Source organism: Electrophorus electricus, chromosome 11 (genome assembly GCF_013358815.1).
Source record: "Electrophorus electricus isolate fEleEle1 chromosome 11, fEleEle1.pri, whole genome shotgun sequence".
Classification (NCBI taxonomy): domain Eukaryota; kingdom Metazoa; phylum Chordata; class Actinopteri; order Gymnotiformes; family Gymnotidae; genus Electrophorus; species Electrophorus electricus.
The window spans coordinates 4,951,279-4,966,857 of NC_049545.1; the positions used below are offsets into that span (position 1 = coordinate 4,951,279).

General features: G+C 37.4%; 3 protein-coding genes across 7 annotated transcripts; 2 read left to right on the forward strand and 1 right to left on the reverse strand.

Moving 5' to 3' along the window:
• The first annotated feature begins 19 nt into the window (after positions 1–19).
• pdcd2 (programmed cell death 2) lies at positions 20–3,478 on the forward strand. Of its 3 annotated transcripts, XM_027017584.2 has the most exons (7): positions 20–121; positions 1,011–1,119; positions 1,246–1,485; positions 1,615–1,752; positions 1,845–1,945; positions 2,105–2,218; positions 2,320–3,478. In XM_027017584.2, the coding sequence occupies exons 1-7, from the start codon at positions 89–91 to the stop codon at positions 2,482–2,484; spliced, it is 900 nt and encodes a 299-aa protein (XP_026873385.1). In that variant the 5' UTR covers positions 20–88; the 3' UTR covers positions 2,485–3,478. The 3 variants fall into 3 exon arrangements, with proteins under 3 accessions (XP_026873385.1, XP_026873383.1, XP_026873384.1); XM_027017582.2 differs by lacking the exon at positions 20–121 and having other exon boundaries at positions 162–1,119; XM_027017583.2 differs by lacking the exon at positions 20–121 and having other exon boundaries at positions 162–1,119; positions 1,618–1,752.
• Positions 2,730–10,783, reverse strand: tbp (TATA box binding protein). 2 transcript variants are annotated; one of them, XM_027017586.2, is made up of 8 exons: positions 10,717–10,783; positions 9,555–9,705; positions 6,517–6,833; positions 6,257–6,344; positions 5,898–5,989; positions 4,195–4,362; positions 3,877–3,971; positions 2,730–3,691 (listed from the first exon to the last, which is right to left on the reverse strand). In XM_027017586.2, exons 2-8 carry the CDS (start codon positions 9,606–9,608, stop codon positions 3,612–3,614), a joined length of 894 nt encoding a protein of 297 aa, XP_026873387.1. In that variant the 5' UTR covers positions 9,609–9,705; positions 10,717–10,783; the 3' UTR covers positions 2,730–3,611. The 2 variants fall into 2 exon arrangements, with proteins under 2 accessions (XP_026873387.1, XP_035387305.1); XM_035531412.1 differs by lacking the exon at positions 10,717–10,783 and adding an exon at positions 10,645–10,666.
• A 14-nt stretch (positions 10,784–10,797) lies between these two features.
• Positions 10,798–15,568, forward strand: zgc:153169 (uncharacterized protein LOC767799 homolog). 2 transcript variants are annotated; one of them, XR_004776648.1, is made up of 11 exons: positions 10,798–11,197; positions 11,655–11,793; positions 12,056–12,212; positions 12,388–12,433; positions 12,755–12,793; positions 13,063–13,151; positions 13,410–13,425; positions 13,665–13,732; positions 13,850–13,954; positions 14,809–14,964; positions 15,480–15,568. XR_004776648.1 is itself a non-coding variant. In XM_027017588.2 (10 exons), exons 1-10 carry the CDS (start codon positions 10,885–10,887, stop codon positions 14,899–14,901), a joined length of 1,065 nt encoding a protein of 354 aa, XP_026873389.2. In that variant the 5' UTR covers positions 10,798–10,884; the 3' UTR covers positions 14,902–15,314. The 2 variants fall into 2 exon arrangements, 1 of the variants encoding a protein (XP_026873389.2); XM_027017588.2 differs by lacking the exon at positions 15,480–15,568 and having other exon boundaries at positions 14,809–15,314.
• The last annotated feature ends 11 nt before the right edge of the window (positions 15,569–15,579 follow it).

The window sequence follows — 15,579 nt, forward strand, 5'->3', positions numbered from 1 at the left end:
TACGACACCAATGAACTCATCCCTTTGTAGACCTGTGACTTGTGATGAATTTGATTTGGTCGAATGTTTGTTTGTGTATTTTAGTTTAATGTGTCATATTTCGTGTATTCAACTTCGAAAGGTATTTTCTTTGTTTGCTTAAAATTTATTACGCTATCTATGCTATCTGCATATTTGTAATCGTAGGCATATAATGATACAACTTTTTCAGCAGTGCCAGGACAAATTCCATCTATATAACAAAAGACTGCCAAAAAGTGATCGTGTTTCTGATTGCAATACTCCTTACAGTTATCAATTGGTTACAAAATAGCTCAATAAGGCCATCTAGTGGACATATGGTCAGCCAACTCACTGTGAACAAGAAAAAGATACAGTGATCGCATATGCTAATTGATGTCTGCGTTTTGAATTGATATTCGCTTGTTTTCTCTTCATTTAAATAGCCTAGGTTTAACAAGTAATTACTTATTTGATTGTTTGTTTAGGCACTTTAGCTAAATGCTGTAAATGTAAAATGTATGCTTTGTACATAGAGTGAATAATATCAACCAAGATCGCCCTTATAGTTTTGCCACTGGATAAAAGTGTAAACGTAAATGTGTAGAATATATTTAGTTTTCGTAGGTTTCCATTGTTTCGCTTTTTAAAAATCGCTATTACCGAGGTTTGTGACTGGGAATGTAACTGCGCCGGTTACTTGTTGTCACGTTTCCTGTTTTACCGGAACATTATTGTGGACGCACGTAGGAAAGCACATTGCGTCAAAAAATGGTTACTGCCTATTGAAAGTGTTATGGTTCATTATGGCTGGGAATATTCCTAAATCTGAAAGAGAAACCGGAGTGATATTGGGCTTCTTAGAAGAAGCTGAGGCATGGCAACTTCTTAGCGCTCAGTTTCCTAGTAAAGTTGGAGGAAAGCCAGCTTGGTTGAGCCAACAGAATTTACCAACGCTCCCTGAGATAGAGTGCGAGAAGTGCCAGACTCCACTGGTGTTTCTTTTACAGGTTTACGCACCACTTGTCGGATATGAACGAAGTTTCCATAGGACATTGTACGTGTTTTGTTGCAAGACTCCAGCTTGCTACACTCGAAATGACAGCAGGTGCTTTAAAGGTAATGTGATTTTGGAAGGGAAACATGCCAGGCTGCATGACGTTTTCCAATTTTACAGTCGTATTAATCCCTACGTTATTACTGTAATCCTGTGAGTAAATGTCGTGAACATGGATTCTTTCTCAGTGTACAGGAGTCAGTTACGCAGGGAAAATGAGTTTTACTCTTTTAATCCACCTCCTGACGAGAAGCCAGCGGACCCTGGGGATGAACATCGCATTCTTAGCACTGGAGTCAAACTTTGCTACCTTTGTGGCTGCCCTGGACAAAAAGCTTGCTCCCGCTGTCATTTAGTGACCTACTGCAGCAAAGAGCACCAGGTTATAGATTGGAAACAACGACACAAGAAGGAATGCTGTGATGAAGGTGGTTACATGTGAAAGATTTAGACTTTAGAAAGATATATTTAAATCAAATTTGAATATCCAATTGTACTTTACAAAGATAGTAACCCCAGTTAACACTGATCATTTACCTTTTCTTATTTTTGACTAGCAGCTTCTGTGGCTTCAGAGATTCTGAATTCATTTGTGTTTCCTGAGAGGGAGCTGGTTACAGAGCCCGAGAAACTCCCTGTAAAGCATGAAGAGTTATGTGCCTCAAACAGTTCAGAGCAAGTGAATTATACTTCAGGTTAATTTTTTAAATAATTTCAATATTCTTAGATCAGTGTTCAGAAATGTTTCATGAGAAGACATTTTGGTTACTGTGGTGATGTTTCTCAGATTTGGAGGAAAAAGAGTTGGAGAGCATGGCTTTCCATGAAACCCGTGACAGTAAAGTGTTTTTGAAGTTTAAGAAATGTATAGCTACAGAGCCACATCAGGTTAGTGGCCAATTATTGGTTTACCATGACATACCCTTTGATTTGCTGTAATATGCTTTTATAGTTTATCAATAAGAAAAATACAAAAACTGCATAACCTGCTACATCAAATAACAGGATGTTTAATTCACTGATTTGTTTTATGTTTTTTTTAAAAAGGTCTTACGTTATTGTAGAGAGGGGTCTCCACTTTGGTTGTCATCTGAACATGTGCCCATTAAAGCAGAAGTCCCAAAATGCCCATGTGGTGCCGAAAGAACCTTTGAATTTCAGGTAATTGGAAATTAGTTAACATTCACTACAAAAGGTAATCGTAAGTCATTGTACCTTTTATTTTATGTAATGATAAAAACAGCACCATGCATTTATTTCAGATCATGCCTCAGTTGCTTAATCACTTGAAGGTGGACCGGAAAGATGCGAGCATAGATTGGGGAACACTGGTCATCTACACATGTACTGACAGCTGTGATCAAGGCAACAAATATTCCCCCGAGTTTATCTGGAAACAAGACTTTTCAGAGGATCGGGTCCTTTAACTTTACGCTACTATAATGAGAATGTGCTCTTCAATGTTTACTCTATCTGCATGGATAAGATTAGTTTCAATGGATTTATTAATTGCTGATATAAAAAAAAATAAATATCTACCACTCTCATTGCAGAATGAAGTCACTCTGAACAGAGGGTGCTGAATAAGGAACTAATTGGAGTAATTTTTTAATGAGTAAGAATTAGGTGATTGAGTACAAGTCTAATGAAATAGCACTACATTGAACAAGCATTATAAACATAAATATTTATTTGCCAGTGTTTCAAAGCAAATCAACAAAGGCAGAAAAAGTTACATAAGCAGTGCTTTACAAGAGGCTTCATTAACCCATACAATGGATATACATGTTAGTTGCACCAAATCATATTCCAGACTCTGGCATTGCAAAACCTAAACAGTCAAGAGTGTACAGGATCTAAAACCTTTTAAGCCATGTGTATAAGAAAGCACGCAGCTTAAGTTTCAACAAAAACAGCTGAGATCTTCCAAGGGTACTTGCACTTAATTGAAGGTGCTTGATTGATCATGAATGGAGAACTACCATTTCCTAAAATCTTTTGAATCCTAAATTGACTGCATATAGCATGTTATAGGCATGGGTTAGGGAAGCTAGTAAATTCAAATGAAATGACAACTTTATGCAGCCAAACTCAACATATCAACTGTTTGCGCTGAACGAGCCAGAACAAGTCGAGTCAAACTCATCTGTGCATCATCTAACCATCTTCAGCTTACTTTGTGTTGAACAGAACTTAACTGTGATCCAGACAATGGACATTAATGCTGTAGCTTCACAGCATTAACACTTCTCTTGTAACATGACAAATTAGAACCACTCAGGAAGTAACCTGCCTGTATTAAAAGGAATGTGTGGTATAATGTACAAAAGGAGGAAAACATTAAAACCATTAAAAGGACTGCCATAAGAATGTGGACAATAACAGCCACAAAACAGCTGAATTAAAAAAAAAAAAAAAAAAAGTAATAAAAGTTTCTATTCATTAAGTGAACAAAAGACATTGTTTTGTACATAATTAAAATGAGACTAGGAGAACATATCCCATTAGACTCAGTACTGACAAACAAGGTTGATGAAGGTGCTTCCAAATAGGATTATGTTGCTTTCCTAAATCCTCTTAAGATAGGGTATATATTTTCAAATGCTTCATAGATTTCACCTCTGACCTTTGCACCTGAGAAATTTGAAGAAACACACACACAAAATATTTTATATATATATATATATATATATATATATATATATATATATATATAAAAATTATATATAAATAAAAACACAGATGTTTTAATACATTGACAAACTATACCTGCACCCTAGTAATTTTTTTTTCACAATCAGAATATGAACACAACTTACCTGTGAGAACAACTTTGCCTGAGACAAATATTAAAAGTACAATTCTGGGTTTGATCATTCTATAAATTAACCCAGGGAATAATTCAGGTTCATAACTGAAAAACAAGAGACATGTTTTGCAAGAAGTCAGGCACAAACTGAAGAATCTTAGATTTTTAAACATTTGACAACAATGGACAATATATTTTCAGTAACTAGTGTTTTTGGTAGTGGTGTTGGGCTAACAAAAACAGATCTACATTAAATTATTGTAAAGTGTTCACTTTGATGATGCATAAAATAGCATCTCATCACGACCAAAGACAGACAAAAACAAACCTGCTGAACTGCTGATGGGCTAGGACCAGACCCTCTAATCGGATTGGGAACTTAACATCACAGCTTCCGACCATGTTTTGAATCTTAAAATCTAGAAATTTGGCAGGGAACCCCAATTTCTGTACTACTCTCGCATACTTTCTGGCTGCCAGACGAGACTGTTCCTCACTGCAAAAGAAAGGGACACAAAAGCTCAAGTCACAGATTGCACAAATTTGTTAGAGATAGCCACTGGCTATTTTATTGGAAACACTATTCCAATATAGTTGTAGGACCCTGCACTTGCCCCGAGAACAGCTTCAGTTCTTTGCAGATTACATAACATTGGAAACATTCCTCTGAGATTTTGGTCCACGGACACACAATTGCTGCAGATTTGACTGCCGTACATTCATGCTGCAAATCCCCCATTCCACATCCTAAATGTGCTTTACTGGATTCAGATTTGTTGACTAGGAAAGACACTAAACTCAATGTCATGGTAATGGGTTGGTTGACTTGTGTATTTGGCTATCATTCTGGAAGTAGCCATTATAAGATGGCTAAATTCTTGCCATAAATGGATGCCCCTGGTAAACAACAACATTCAGATCAGCAATGCTTGATCAGTATTATATGGGCCCGATGTGTGCCAAGAAAACATTTCCAGGAAGCATTTTCCAATCTTTAACTGCTTTATTAGCCTGTACCCTCTTTAGCCTCAATTCGTGTTCTCAGGTAACAGGAGTGGAATCCAATGTGGTCGTCTGCTGTGTAGCCCACCCCTCTCATGGTTGAAATGCTTTTCTGCTCAACACAGTGTATAGGGGTAAATGAGTTACCATATCCTTCCTGCTACAACCAGTCTGGCTGTTCTCCTGTGACCTCTCACCAATATGGTGTTTTCACCCAAAAGAAATTCCACTCACTTTAGTTGATGTTTATGTTTTCATTAATCTATGTAAACACCAGAGACTGTTGCACTTAAAAAGCCCAGATAAGTTTCTGAAATACTGAAACCTGTCCACTTGAAACCAACCATGCCACAACCAAATCCCTCAGATTACACTTCATCTTTTCAGATGTTTAATGTAAACATTAAAAGAAGCACTAACCCATGTCTGTATGATTTTATGCACTGCATTGTTGCTACATTGGCGGACTGGATAATTCCATGAAGGAGTAGGTGTACATGTGTTTCTAATAAAGTGGACAGTGAATGTTTATTGCATAGCTGGGATGCAACAAGTTGCATACATTAAGGTACAGGAGGTACAAGTTTAATGGAGCATACACCATGTGTTAATACATAGCATATGTGGGGTTTTTATATATTCCACCCATCGTTAATATACATGTGAAATACACTGCATAATAAACTAAGCCTCAAAATATGGGAGGCTGAGGCGAAAAAAAATGAAATCTTACTGCAGCTGTAAGTATAACTTGGAAGATTTCAAACCTACTTTTACTCAAGTCTATCCTGATTAGTTATATAGTCAGCATATCTTCTGTAACCTACAGCAGTTTTTTGCTTCAGCAAAAAAACAAAAAACAAAAAAACAAAAAAAAACAAACCCACAGCAAAATGGTTAATCAGAAAAAACTGCTACTGGCTTTTTGCCATTTCTATTTTAAGATTTTATTATAGACAGGCTTTTTCAACTACTTTTGATCCACAGTAAGACTTCATCCATAGTGAGTCAAGGCATTTTAATTCTTACCTCTTAGCTCCTGTGCACACCATTTTGCCTGAACTGAAAATCAGGGCAGTGGTTCTGGGTTCTCGTATTCTCATGATGACGGCAGCAAAACGCTGAAAGTAAACATGAGTGACAGAATTACAACAAATTTAAACACCACAAGCAGTCACACTTAATATATGCATAGAGGAGTGTCTTCAATGACTTATTTACTTTTTCAGTAATTTTGTTTGTTTTCTTGTTGGAGTGGAGAGGATCCAACAAGAGGCAAGAGGGTCTCAGTGGATATTTCAGCCTTCAAACAGATTAACAGCAATTGGGGGGGGGGGGGGGGGGTTAGCGCCCAAACATTTTTGTAGACTAAAAATAAAAAGTATTACCTTTGGATTATACTCAGCATTCCTGGCTCGCAGTGCTATCGTCTTCAGGTCAAGTTTGCACCCCAAATTCACAGTTGACACAATATTCCTTTAGAATATTCAAGACACACATGCACATTAGCTGATTATTAAACCAGCAGGTCTCTGGTTTTGCAATAAAGAAATCTTGGAATGGAATACCCAGATAACCTACTGTGTGCATCATATATAATCATCATCATCAGCCAGTTCAGCTCAGAACTTCAAAAGACAGAACTCACTGAAGCTGAGGGACAATGCCTGAGCTCTCGGGTGTGGCAGGAACAGGCGTCATGGGACTTAGGAGGGTGGAGGAAAGAGGGGTGTTGCCCGGCAGTGCTGTGGTTGTGGTAACCGCCTGCGAGTGGTAGAGCTGGGGTGTCTGGCCTGATGCTCCCACTATCCCACCCTGCTGCTGGGAGACCTGCTGCTGCTGCTGCTGCTGCTGCCGCTGCTGCTCCTCTAGCAGTGACAGACTGTTCTGCACAGGTTGTGGTGTAAGCCCTGTGCCATAAGGCATCATTGGGCTAAAGAGAGGAAGTCCAGGTGTCATGGCCCCCTGTGGATCATCGCAAAAAAAAACCATTTGCAACAAATTAATATGGCAGGAGATAAACCTCCTCGAGTGTCTGTGCTTACTGTACCTCAATGTCCACAAAAACAAACCTTGTCCCTGCCAAAGAAGTGATCTTTCCCTTGCCAAGTGCTTATTTGTAACTCTATAAATGGCTGGCATACAATGGGTTCACCAACATTTGCAAATCAACACTGTCAGAACACACCTAATCACAGAAAAAGTAGATACAATAATTCATGCCCACCCCCCCAAAGGGGATTGGTACTTCCCACAAGAGTTCTCCTTACCCTAGTTCAAGGAGAATGGGTAAATTATATCATTATTTATATCATAAATACATACACACACACACTGCCTGGCCAAAAAAAAGGTCACCACCTGAATTTAACTAAGCATATAGGTAAGAGCCTCCTCTTGGATAATTACTGCATGGGTGATTATGTTTCAGCTGACAAGTTATTTAACCCTAACTGATGCAGTGAGTAACTTCTCATTTGTTAAACAACCATGCCAAAAGACATCCTGTGGTCATGGAAAAGATGTTAATCTATTTCAGAAGGGTCAAATTATTGGCATGCATCAAGCAGAGAAAACATCTAAGGAGATTGTTGAAACTACTAAAATCAGGTTAAGAAATGTCCAACGCATTATTAAAAAGTGGAAGGACAGTGGGGAAACATCTTCAACGAAGGAATGTGGTCGGAAAAAAAAAAATCTTGCATGATCGCGATCACAAACGTATGGTGAAATCAAATCATAGAAAAACAACAGTAGAACTCAGGGATATGTTTAATAGTGAAAGTAAGAGCATTTCCACAAGCACAATGTAAAGGAAACTCAAGGGATTGGGACTAAACAGCTGTGTAGCCTTAAGAAAACCACTTGTCAGTGAGGCTAACCGGCAAAAATGGCTTCAATTTGCTAGGGAGCATAAAGATTGGACTCTGGAGCAATGGAAGAAGGTCATGTGGTCTGATGAGTCCAGATTTACCCTATTCCAGAATGATAGGTGCATCAGGGTAAGAAGAGAGGCGGCTGAAGTGATGCACCCATCATGCCTAGTGCCTACCGTACAAGCCTGTGGGGGCAGTGCTATGATCTGAGGTTGCTGCAGTTGGTCCGTTCTAGGTTCAGCAACATTATGTGCCCAAAGAATGAGGTCAGATGACTACCTGAATATAGTGAACAACCAGGTTCATCCCATCAATGGATTTTGTTTTTCTTCCCTGATGGCACAGGCATATTCCAAGATGACAATGCCAGGATTCATCGGGCTCAAATTGTGAAAGAGTGGTTCAGGGAGCATGAGACATCTTTTTCACACATGGATTGGCCACCACAGAGTCCAGACATGAACCCCATTGAGAATCTTTGGGATGTTCTAGAGAAGACTTTGCGCAGTGGTCCAAATCTCCCATAATCAATACAAGCTCTTGGAGAAAAATTAATGCAACCAGGGCAGAAATGAATGTGACATTGTAGAAGCTTGTGGAAACAATGCCACAGCGAATGCGTTCCATAATCAAAGCTAAAGGCGCTCCAACGAAATATTAGTGAGAGACCTTTGTTTTGGCCAGGCTGTGTGTAATAAATATATAAATATAAAATATATATCCACCACAGTCTTGATAATTAACACCACCTTTGAAATTCACTTTAATAGAGCAGCTGTAAAAGCATCCACCCAGCAACCTTAAGCAGCTGTGCAAAATACTGATCTCCACCTGTTATTAACACACAAGAGCACTACAGGACCTTTGTTAAATCACTGACACAGTAGGTGGCAAGTCTTATAATGAAGCCAAAAGTGCTAAAAACATGGTACTGAGCAAGGATTTCTATTTTTCTGATCACTGAGTGCATTCCGAATTTAAATGTTTTGTTATGGTTTTTTTTTAATTAGAAATTGAACCCAAACCAAATACTTCAACCCACCTGGACACTAAAGTTCACACCTACATCAACAGAGACAAGTCTCTAATTTATGACAATATAACATTTTGAAAGGCTTCACAAAGTATATGGTAAAGTGACGGTAGTGTCATAAATTTCTTATTATTTTCTATGTAAAACAGACAGAGTTTCATTTGCTAACCACAATGTGTGACAGTTAATTATGACAAACTGAAATGATGCATTTACACTTGGAACAACTCCAGCTACGAACGTCGCTCTTACCCACGGCTGTTTTTGGTTTGCAAGATAGCTTGCTACTTGGCAGGTTTGAATGTTCGAGTTGGCGTACTCCACAGTGATGTCCCAGAATGATCACGGCTCACTGCCTCGAGCTATGCTTCGATGTTTTTGGATTAGCATTTACACACCGCAACATCGTTCGATCAGTCTCATCATAATGCGTCGCAGAGACGCACATGACCCCGTTCACACACGTGCACTTGGATCGGACCACTTTTGAGATGATCACTGCAGATGTACATTAATACCAGTTTTAAATGGTGCCACTATTGACCAGTTGAAGTTAAATGGCACTACCTCACAGTTCAACAGTCCATATAATTAATTATCACCGAATGCCTTTTTTCTCTTAACAATCCAATCTCAATTAGCCAACTACCTTCACTCAGCTGGAACACACTCTAAAATTGTCAGTATCAGAAAGAACAGGTTATAGATCCTAAAAAATAAAACTAAGCACAGAGATTAATAAAAATATTTAGGTAAATGCTTCAGTTCTCTGATCACCTGAGGAGATGCTATGCCTTGTGGAAATGGAGGCAAGCTGTTGTTCTGCTCCATGCTGTCGAGTTATGAAGCCAACAGCAGATGAAGAGTATCAGCATAGGTGTGAGCAGGGACTGGGTGTTGAAGTCCACTTGCCTTCAGTGTTGGAGTCCTTCAACAAAGTGTGATACGTTGCGAATTAAAGCCATACAATTTTGGATTTTTCCCTCGCACCCACACAACACTAAGTGTATTAACTCCCGTAATATCAAACAGATAGTGTTAGTTTGTGAAAAGGTGAGAGAAGCTTCCTTTTCAACGAGCAACTCATTCAACAGAAGACATAACCGTGACCACGACAAAAAAACAAAAAAATACATCGTAACTGTCAACAGCAATCAGCCCCCAATTTAGATAGCTAAGTCAACGAAGGTTGCACTTACCATATATTGAGAACAAGTTTAGATAATGCAATGCATGATACACTGTATGCACAAAAACTTTTCACTGAAAGTCAAATCTTGCAACGAAAACTCGAATACACAGCAAATGGGCTTTGGCTTGGAGCGCTAGCTAGCTAAGGAAAATCAATTCATAAAGTGAATGGATGGTGGCGTATTGGCTTATAGGCCACTGAATTTAGTTAAGTAGCTATCTATCATTACCTAGCTACTTAAAAGGGAAAGTGGTTTTGAATTAAGTACATGTTAACAAATAGATAGCTAACCTAGCTAACACTTAACTCATGCAAAATAACTTGCCGAGTAAGAAGAAACAAGTTACCTAGCGCCAGCTAGGTTAACCTAGTTAATTAAGGAACGCAGCAAGGTACCTTGCTAGTTGGCTATTTTTATTAAGACAGCTATCTAAATATTTATCCCAGATAAAGAAGATTAAATACACAGCTAATTAGCCAACGTTAGCCATCGCTGTGTCAGGTTGCCAAGTCCCGCTATGCCAGCTACAGCTAACGCTAGCTAGTGTTGGTCCGTCGTCGAGATCATCCATGCTGTAAACATGATCACATATATTATATATACATATATATATATATATATATATATATATATATAAAATCTTGAAATAAGAGCATGCATTATGATGAACAAACCTCGCATTTATATACACCAGAAACCACTACTGGTTAAATTATTCAGGTAAAAAATGAAGTTTTGATTTATACCTTGTCAAGGGCTGCGCGCAAAACATGAGCCTTTAAAACAAGTTCCGCCAGCATATTCTACTTCCGGTGTTTTTTATTTATACGTGTTCAGTAATAGTTATGCTACGTTTCGGAAACTTGTATGAATTAAATAATTAAAATCTAACTCGTTTTTCATTTGCGAATGAAATGTTCTTACTTACTTACAAATCATGTAATTTGTGTGATTTAATTAATCATATTTTAGAATTGGCGGGCGACCGTAACACAGCGAACGACAACAACAAAAAAGTTCAAATCCGCTGGGTAATTTTCGACGCCTTTACTGTTTACAGCGCTGTCGGAGGCGTAAGGTGTAGTCAGTTCGGGCATCACAAAGAAATTAAAAGTGAAATGGCAGCTGTGGGAACGTGGGCATTCTCACAATCTGCCGTAGAAAGAATGCAGTGTATGATTTTAGCGGGACAAAATTCGACTGATGTTATAGAGTCTGCAATAGGAGGTAAGTAAAATTATTTTTCTATAAAGTATGGTCGAAGCAAAAGTGAGTCCGTGTTTGCTGCCTTCAGATCCGACCCAGTACTGCTTAATGTAAGTGGTTAATTGTATTTACTTGTTTGTGGCTCAGTGAAGTGGATATCAGTATCATTTACGTAATTTGCCTTAACTCACATCAAATAGTTATATTTCCAGACTAATGTAATTTTGCATGTTTGACGAGAACATAGCTCGCATGTGCAAAAAAAAGTTGAGTAACTAGTAGGCAGTAGTAGGCTACGCCTAAAGTATACCATAATTATACAGATACTGCATTATATACCATTGTATACTGCTTAGACTTCCTTTTAGAAAACAAATGATATTTTGACTCCTAATGTACTGCATTTTGTTTATGACTGTAATTAACTAATTTAGATAGGTCACAGTTTTTATTGGTGCTATACAATATTCTCTTTCAGAAGTTGAGAATGATGTGGATACAGGCCGAAATATAGTTGGAAGAGGAGGCTTCCCTAACAGCATGGGGATAGTTGAATGTGATGCAGCAATAATGGAAGGTGTGCCAGGGAGATTTGGGGCAGTAGCTGCATTACGAGGGTAAAGTAATCTCTGAATGGGATATTACAGTATTATTCAAGTTATTTTACTATTAATAAGATTGTAGATATTTACAAACTTGTATACCCATTTGACTGTAGTGATCTATGGAATGTTTTCTTATATGAAATATTTGGCCTGCTCTCCAAAATACTCTTAATGCTACTTAATTAAACATATATAAACAATTTGTCCTTTGATTCAACCTTTCATTACAGCAAATACGGTATGTAAGCTCAATTAGTTGTGTTCTTGTTGTCAGGGTAGGACAGCCATGTCAGGTAGCGCGCAGAATAATGGACAAAAGTCCCCACAGCTTCCTAGTTGGTGAAGGAGCTGCAGCCTTTGCACAGGAGCAGGGCTTTACAATTGAGCCCAATGATCGTATGCTTTCTGATCATACTGTCGCTGCCTATCAGGTATCTGGTGTCACTTGCAATCCAGGTGCTGCTTTTTTAAAATTAAATTTTAGATTTATTTATATATTTTTATTTCAGCATTACCATCATTAATTCCAGTTTTGAAATAATGTATTTTTAAACTCATGCTTCATGCGTGTGACCAATTTTTATTTTGCTTTATATACATATTAAGGAATTTACTGAAAAGGGGATACATGTCAGTGGCCATGATACTATAGGTAAGAATTAACCTACATAATTTTTAATCTTCACTGAGTGAAAAATGTTAAGAGGCAAAAACTTATCAGATTGTTTCAGTGTATTATTGAAATTTAGCCAACTGTATACCTTCTAGAAGATCATACATGTGGCAGACAGAAAATAAATATATTATAAATATGGAAAGTTCTTAATGCATTAAATATCATTGTCTGTTAAAAGTTATTTTTAATTAATATTTTAGAAATTTACTATCTAATTTGCCCTTAAAATAAAATGCAGTTGTGCATATTTTTCATGTTTCAAAATAATTTTTTCCACTGTCATGCTTTTGCTTTAAGGTCTCATTGCTTTGGATCTTAGAGGAAACATAACAGTTGGTGAGGACAAGAATCAGTTTTGTGTTTCTGAAATTACTATTTAAAACAGTTGTGTTAACTTGTTCTGTAATTGTAAATCACACTATACAAACTGATGCATCATTTAATGTAAGAAATGAATAGACGCTAAGCCCAGGAGAAGAGTGAATAATTCAGTCAGTATTTTCTTCAGTAGTTATCATGAACAAAGGGTAATGATCCAGGGCAGCCATAGCTTGAAGTATTTCTATATGTGCTTAATTTGCTATTACTTTAAATTAATGGGATAGGAGTTTCCACATCAGGAGCACCCTTCAAGTCTCCAGGGAGAGTCGGAGACACTCCAATTCCTGGCTGTGGCCTTTATGCTGACCACATGGTAAGTTATTCATCTGAAATCTATTTTAGTTGCAGAATCATGATGTCACAGTAGTCTAGAAACCTAAATACTCCCATTTAAATATTAAAAGTTAAAATGTTAACATTAACAATAAGGTAAAAATATTTACCTGTATACAATTGTTTACTTGTTTTATTATGAATTTGTTTAAACACAGTGAATAATAATAAAATAATATTTTAATGAAGTCTCATGTTGGAATAAGTGTGGCATTAATCCTGCTTTCTGTATTTATAGATAGGTGCTGCAGCAGGTTGGTGATTTGTAATTGTTCTTCATCTTAGATAGGATATAGGATATGATGTAAATATTCTAAATTGGTCACTGAAGGGGTTTACTTGAATTGTTTACACAATATATTTTACATGGAATCAATAACATTGATTGAATTGCTTTTTAAAAAGCCAAAAACATATATGTATAGTAAAATCCCACATTTATGCATGCAGTCAGTGTTACAGATGATATTTTAAGGTAATTTGTCTCAATCAGCTTCAGGTGATGGTGACAAAATCATGTGCTATTGCCCTAGTTTTCACATTGTGGAATTAATGAGACAGGTAGGCTTAGCAGTATTTCTTAAAATGTATTTATAAAGGAATATTAATTTCTTGAATGCTCAATTGACATTTATATGTATCTTAAACTACAATCTTTTTCTTGTCCTTTTCTGCAAGGGATTTTCTCCTAAGGAAGCTTGTTGTTCTGTCCTGGCTGATATAAGAAGGAAAGTAGGAGAAGATAATTGCTTTGAGATCAGTCTTATTGCCTTGAATATGAAGGTAAAGCCAACCTTGTATTCAATCCAATATTGTTAGTCTCAAACCTGTGGAAGATAGGAGAGTTCCATTTTGTGGCTTGTAATTTTCCCAGCTGTCGTTGTAGAGTTTTATTGAATTATTGCCTTAAAGGTTTTGTTATATATAAACCTCAATCAAAGAGGAGTGTATTATAGCAAACAAGTTGGAAACTTTGTAAAGAGGTCCCTGAGACAATCCAGCCCCTAGTAGCAGGGTGCATATTTATATACGTGTATATTTGCTATACACCCTCAAGTCCAAATTGGAGGAGCAACAGGGAGTGGTGGAAAACAGCAAAGCTGGAGGACCTCTAGATCTAGACAGACAATCAATTAATTCTAAGCCAACCAAACATTTTGATGGTAGATGAGATGTATTGGTAATAGATATGGCAACTTCAGGTGATGGAAAATATCTAAAGGGAGGAGTTCAACACATTGGTCAAATACCAGAGACTGAAAGAGGAACAAATGTGGAAGGTTAACCCCAGGTTTCTCCCAGAGGTGTTGTGGAAAGTTGTGGCTATGAATCTTTAGATAGAAGAGTAGCTCCAACAGATCCCAGAAATTACAACATTGACCTGAGTCCAGAAGGGTAAATCAAAGTAATAGCAAAAATACTGCACTGCACCGTCAGACTCCCAGGCTTCTAGTAGAAGGCCTGAGTGTGAAGGAGAAAAATATGACGACTCCAAATGGCTTACAGAGATCCTTATTTTTGTCTGATAATTTCTCATTTTTCTATAGCATCACCACCTCAGAGAACTACTTGTCATTTTCATTTCTTACATCAACTGTATTAAGTATTTTATTGGTCATTGAGTGTTGTTCTTTCAGGGAGAGGTGGGTGCCACTTCCTCAGTGGAATTCCCATATACATTTTGGAAGCAAGGAATGGATTCTGTAGAGATGCACGTCCTGCCTTGTTAAGTGGTCTGGTTGTCCTCTTAGTTTGTTCCTGCAAGAAAACTTTCACATATATGATTTCAAGAGGTAAATGTATTATATTACAACATGTTTTATACAGTAGGATGAATCGTTTCAAAAATAATTTGCTAATTGGTCCACAGATCATAGTTATTATTGACACTGTATTAGGATATTTACAAATTATGTTTGTAATTATGCATACATGCCTGCTTCTTCTTTTTTGAAGACCACAATATGTTCACTCAAATTATATTAAGATATCGTCTTGTATTATTTTTCCTCTGTCAATAGCCCGTAGATGTTTTATAGAATTCTATTTTGATCATATATGGTGTGTTTAACAAATGGTTTGTGAATCCGACTCGTTATACCTTCTCATAAACACGTTATTGATCAGTGATTCATACTAACGCTACCCAATGCCACGTTTCACTAATGACGTAATGTTTTACCCCTTATGATCGAGGTCAGGATTGCAGTAGTTGCGAGTGAGGCGTCCCAAACTACTAACCTATGAATTCATTATCCATTTTTTGGTGGTATGGGGCATTGTAGTCTTTTGCATTATTTTTTTCTAGCTATATGCATTTCAACTCTTGAGGGATCGAACTACTACTTCCGCAAAATCTCGCACGGCGAAGGCTTACGCAGTCTGTATGAGGAGTCGCTATTTCCGGG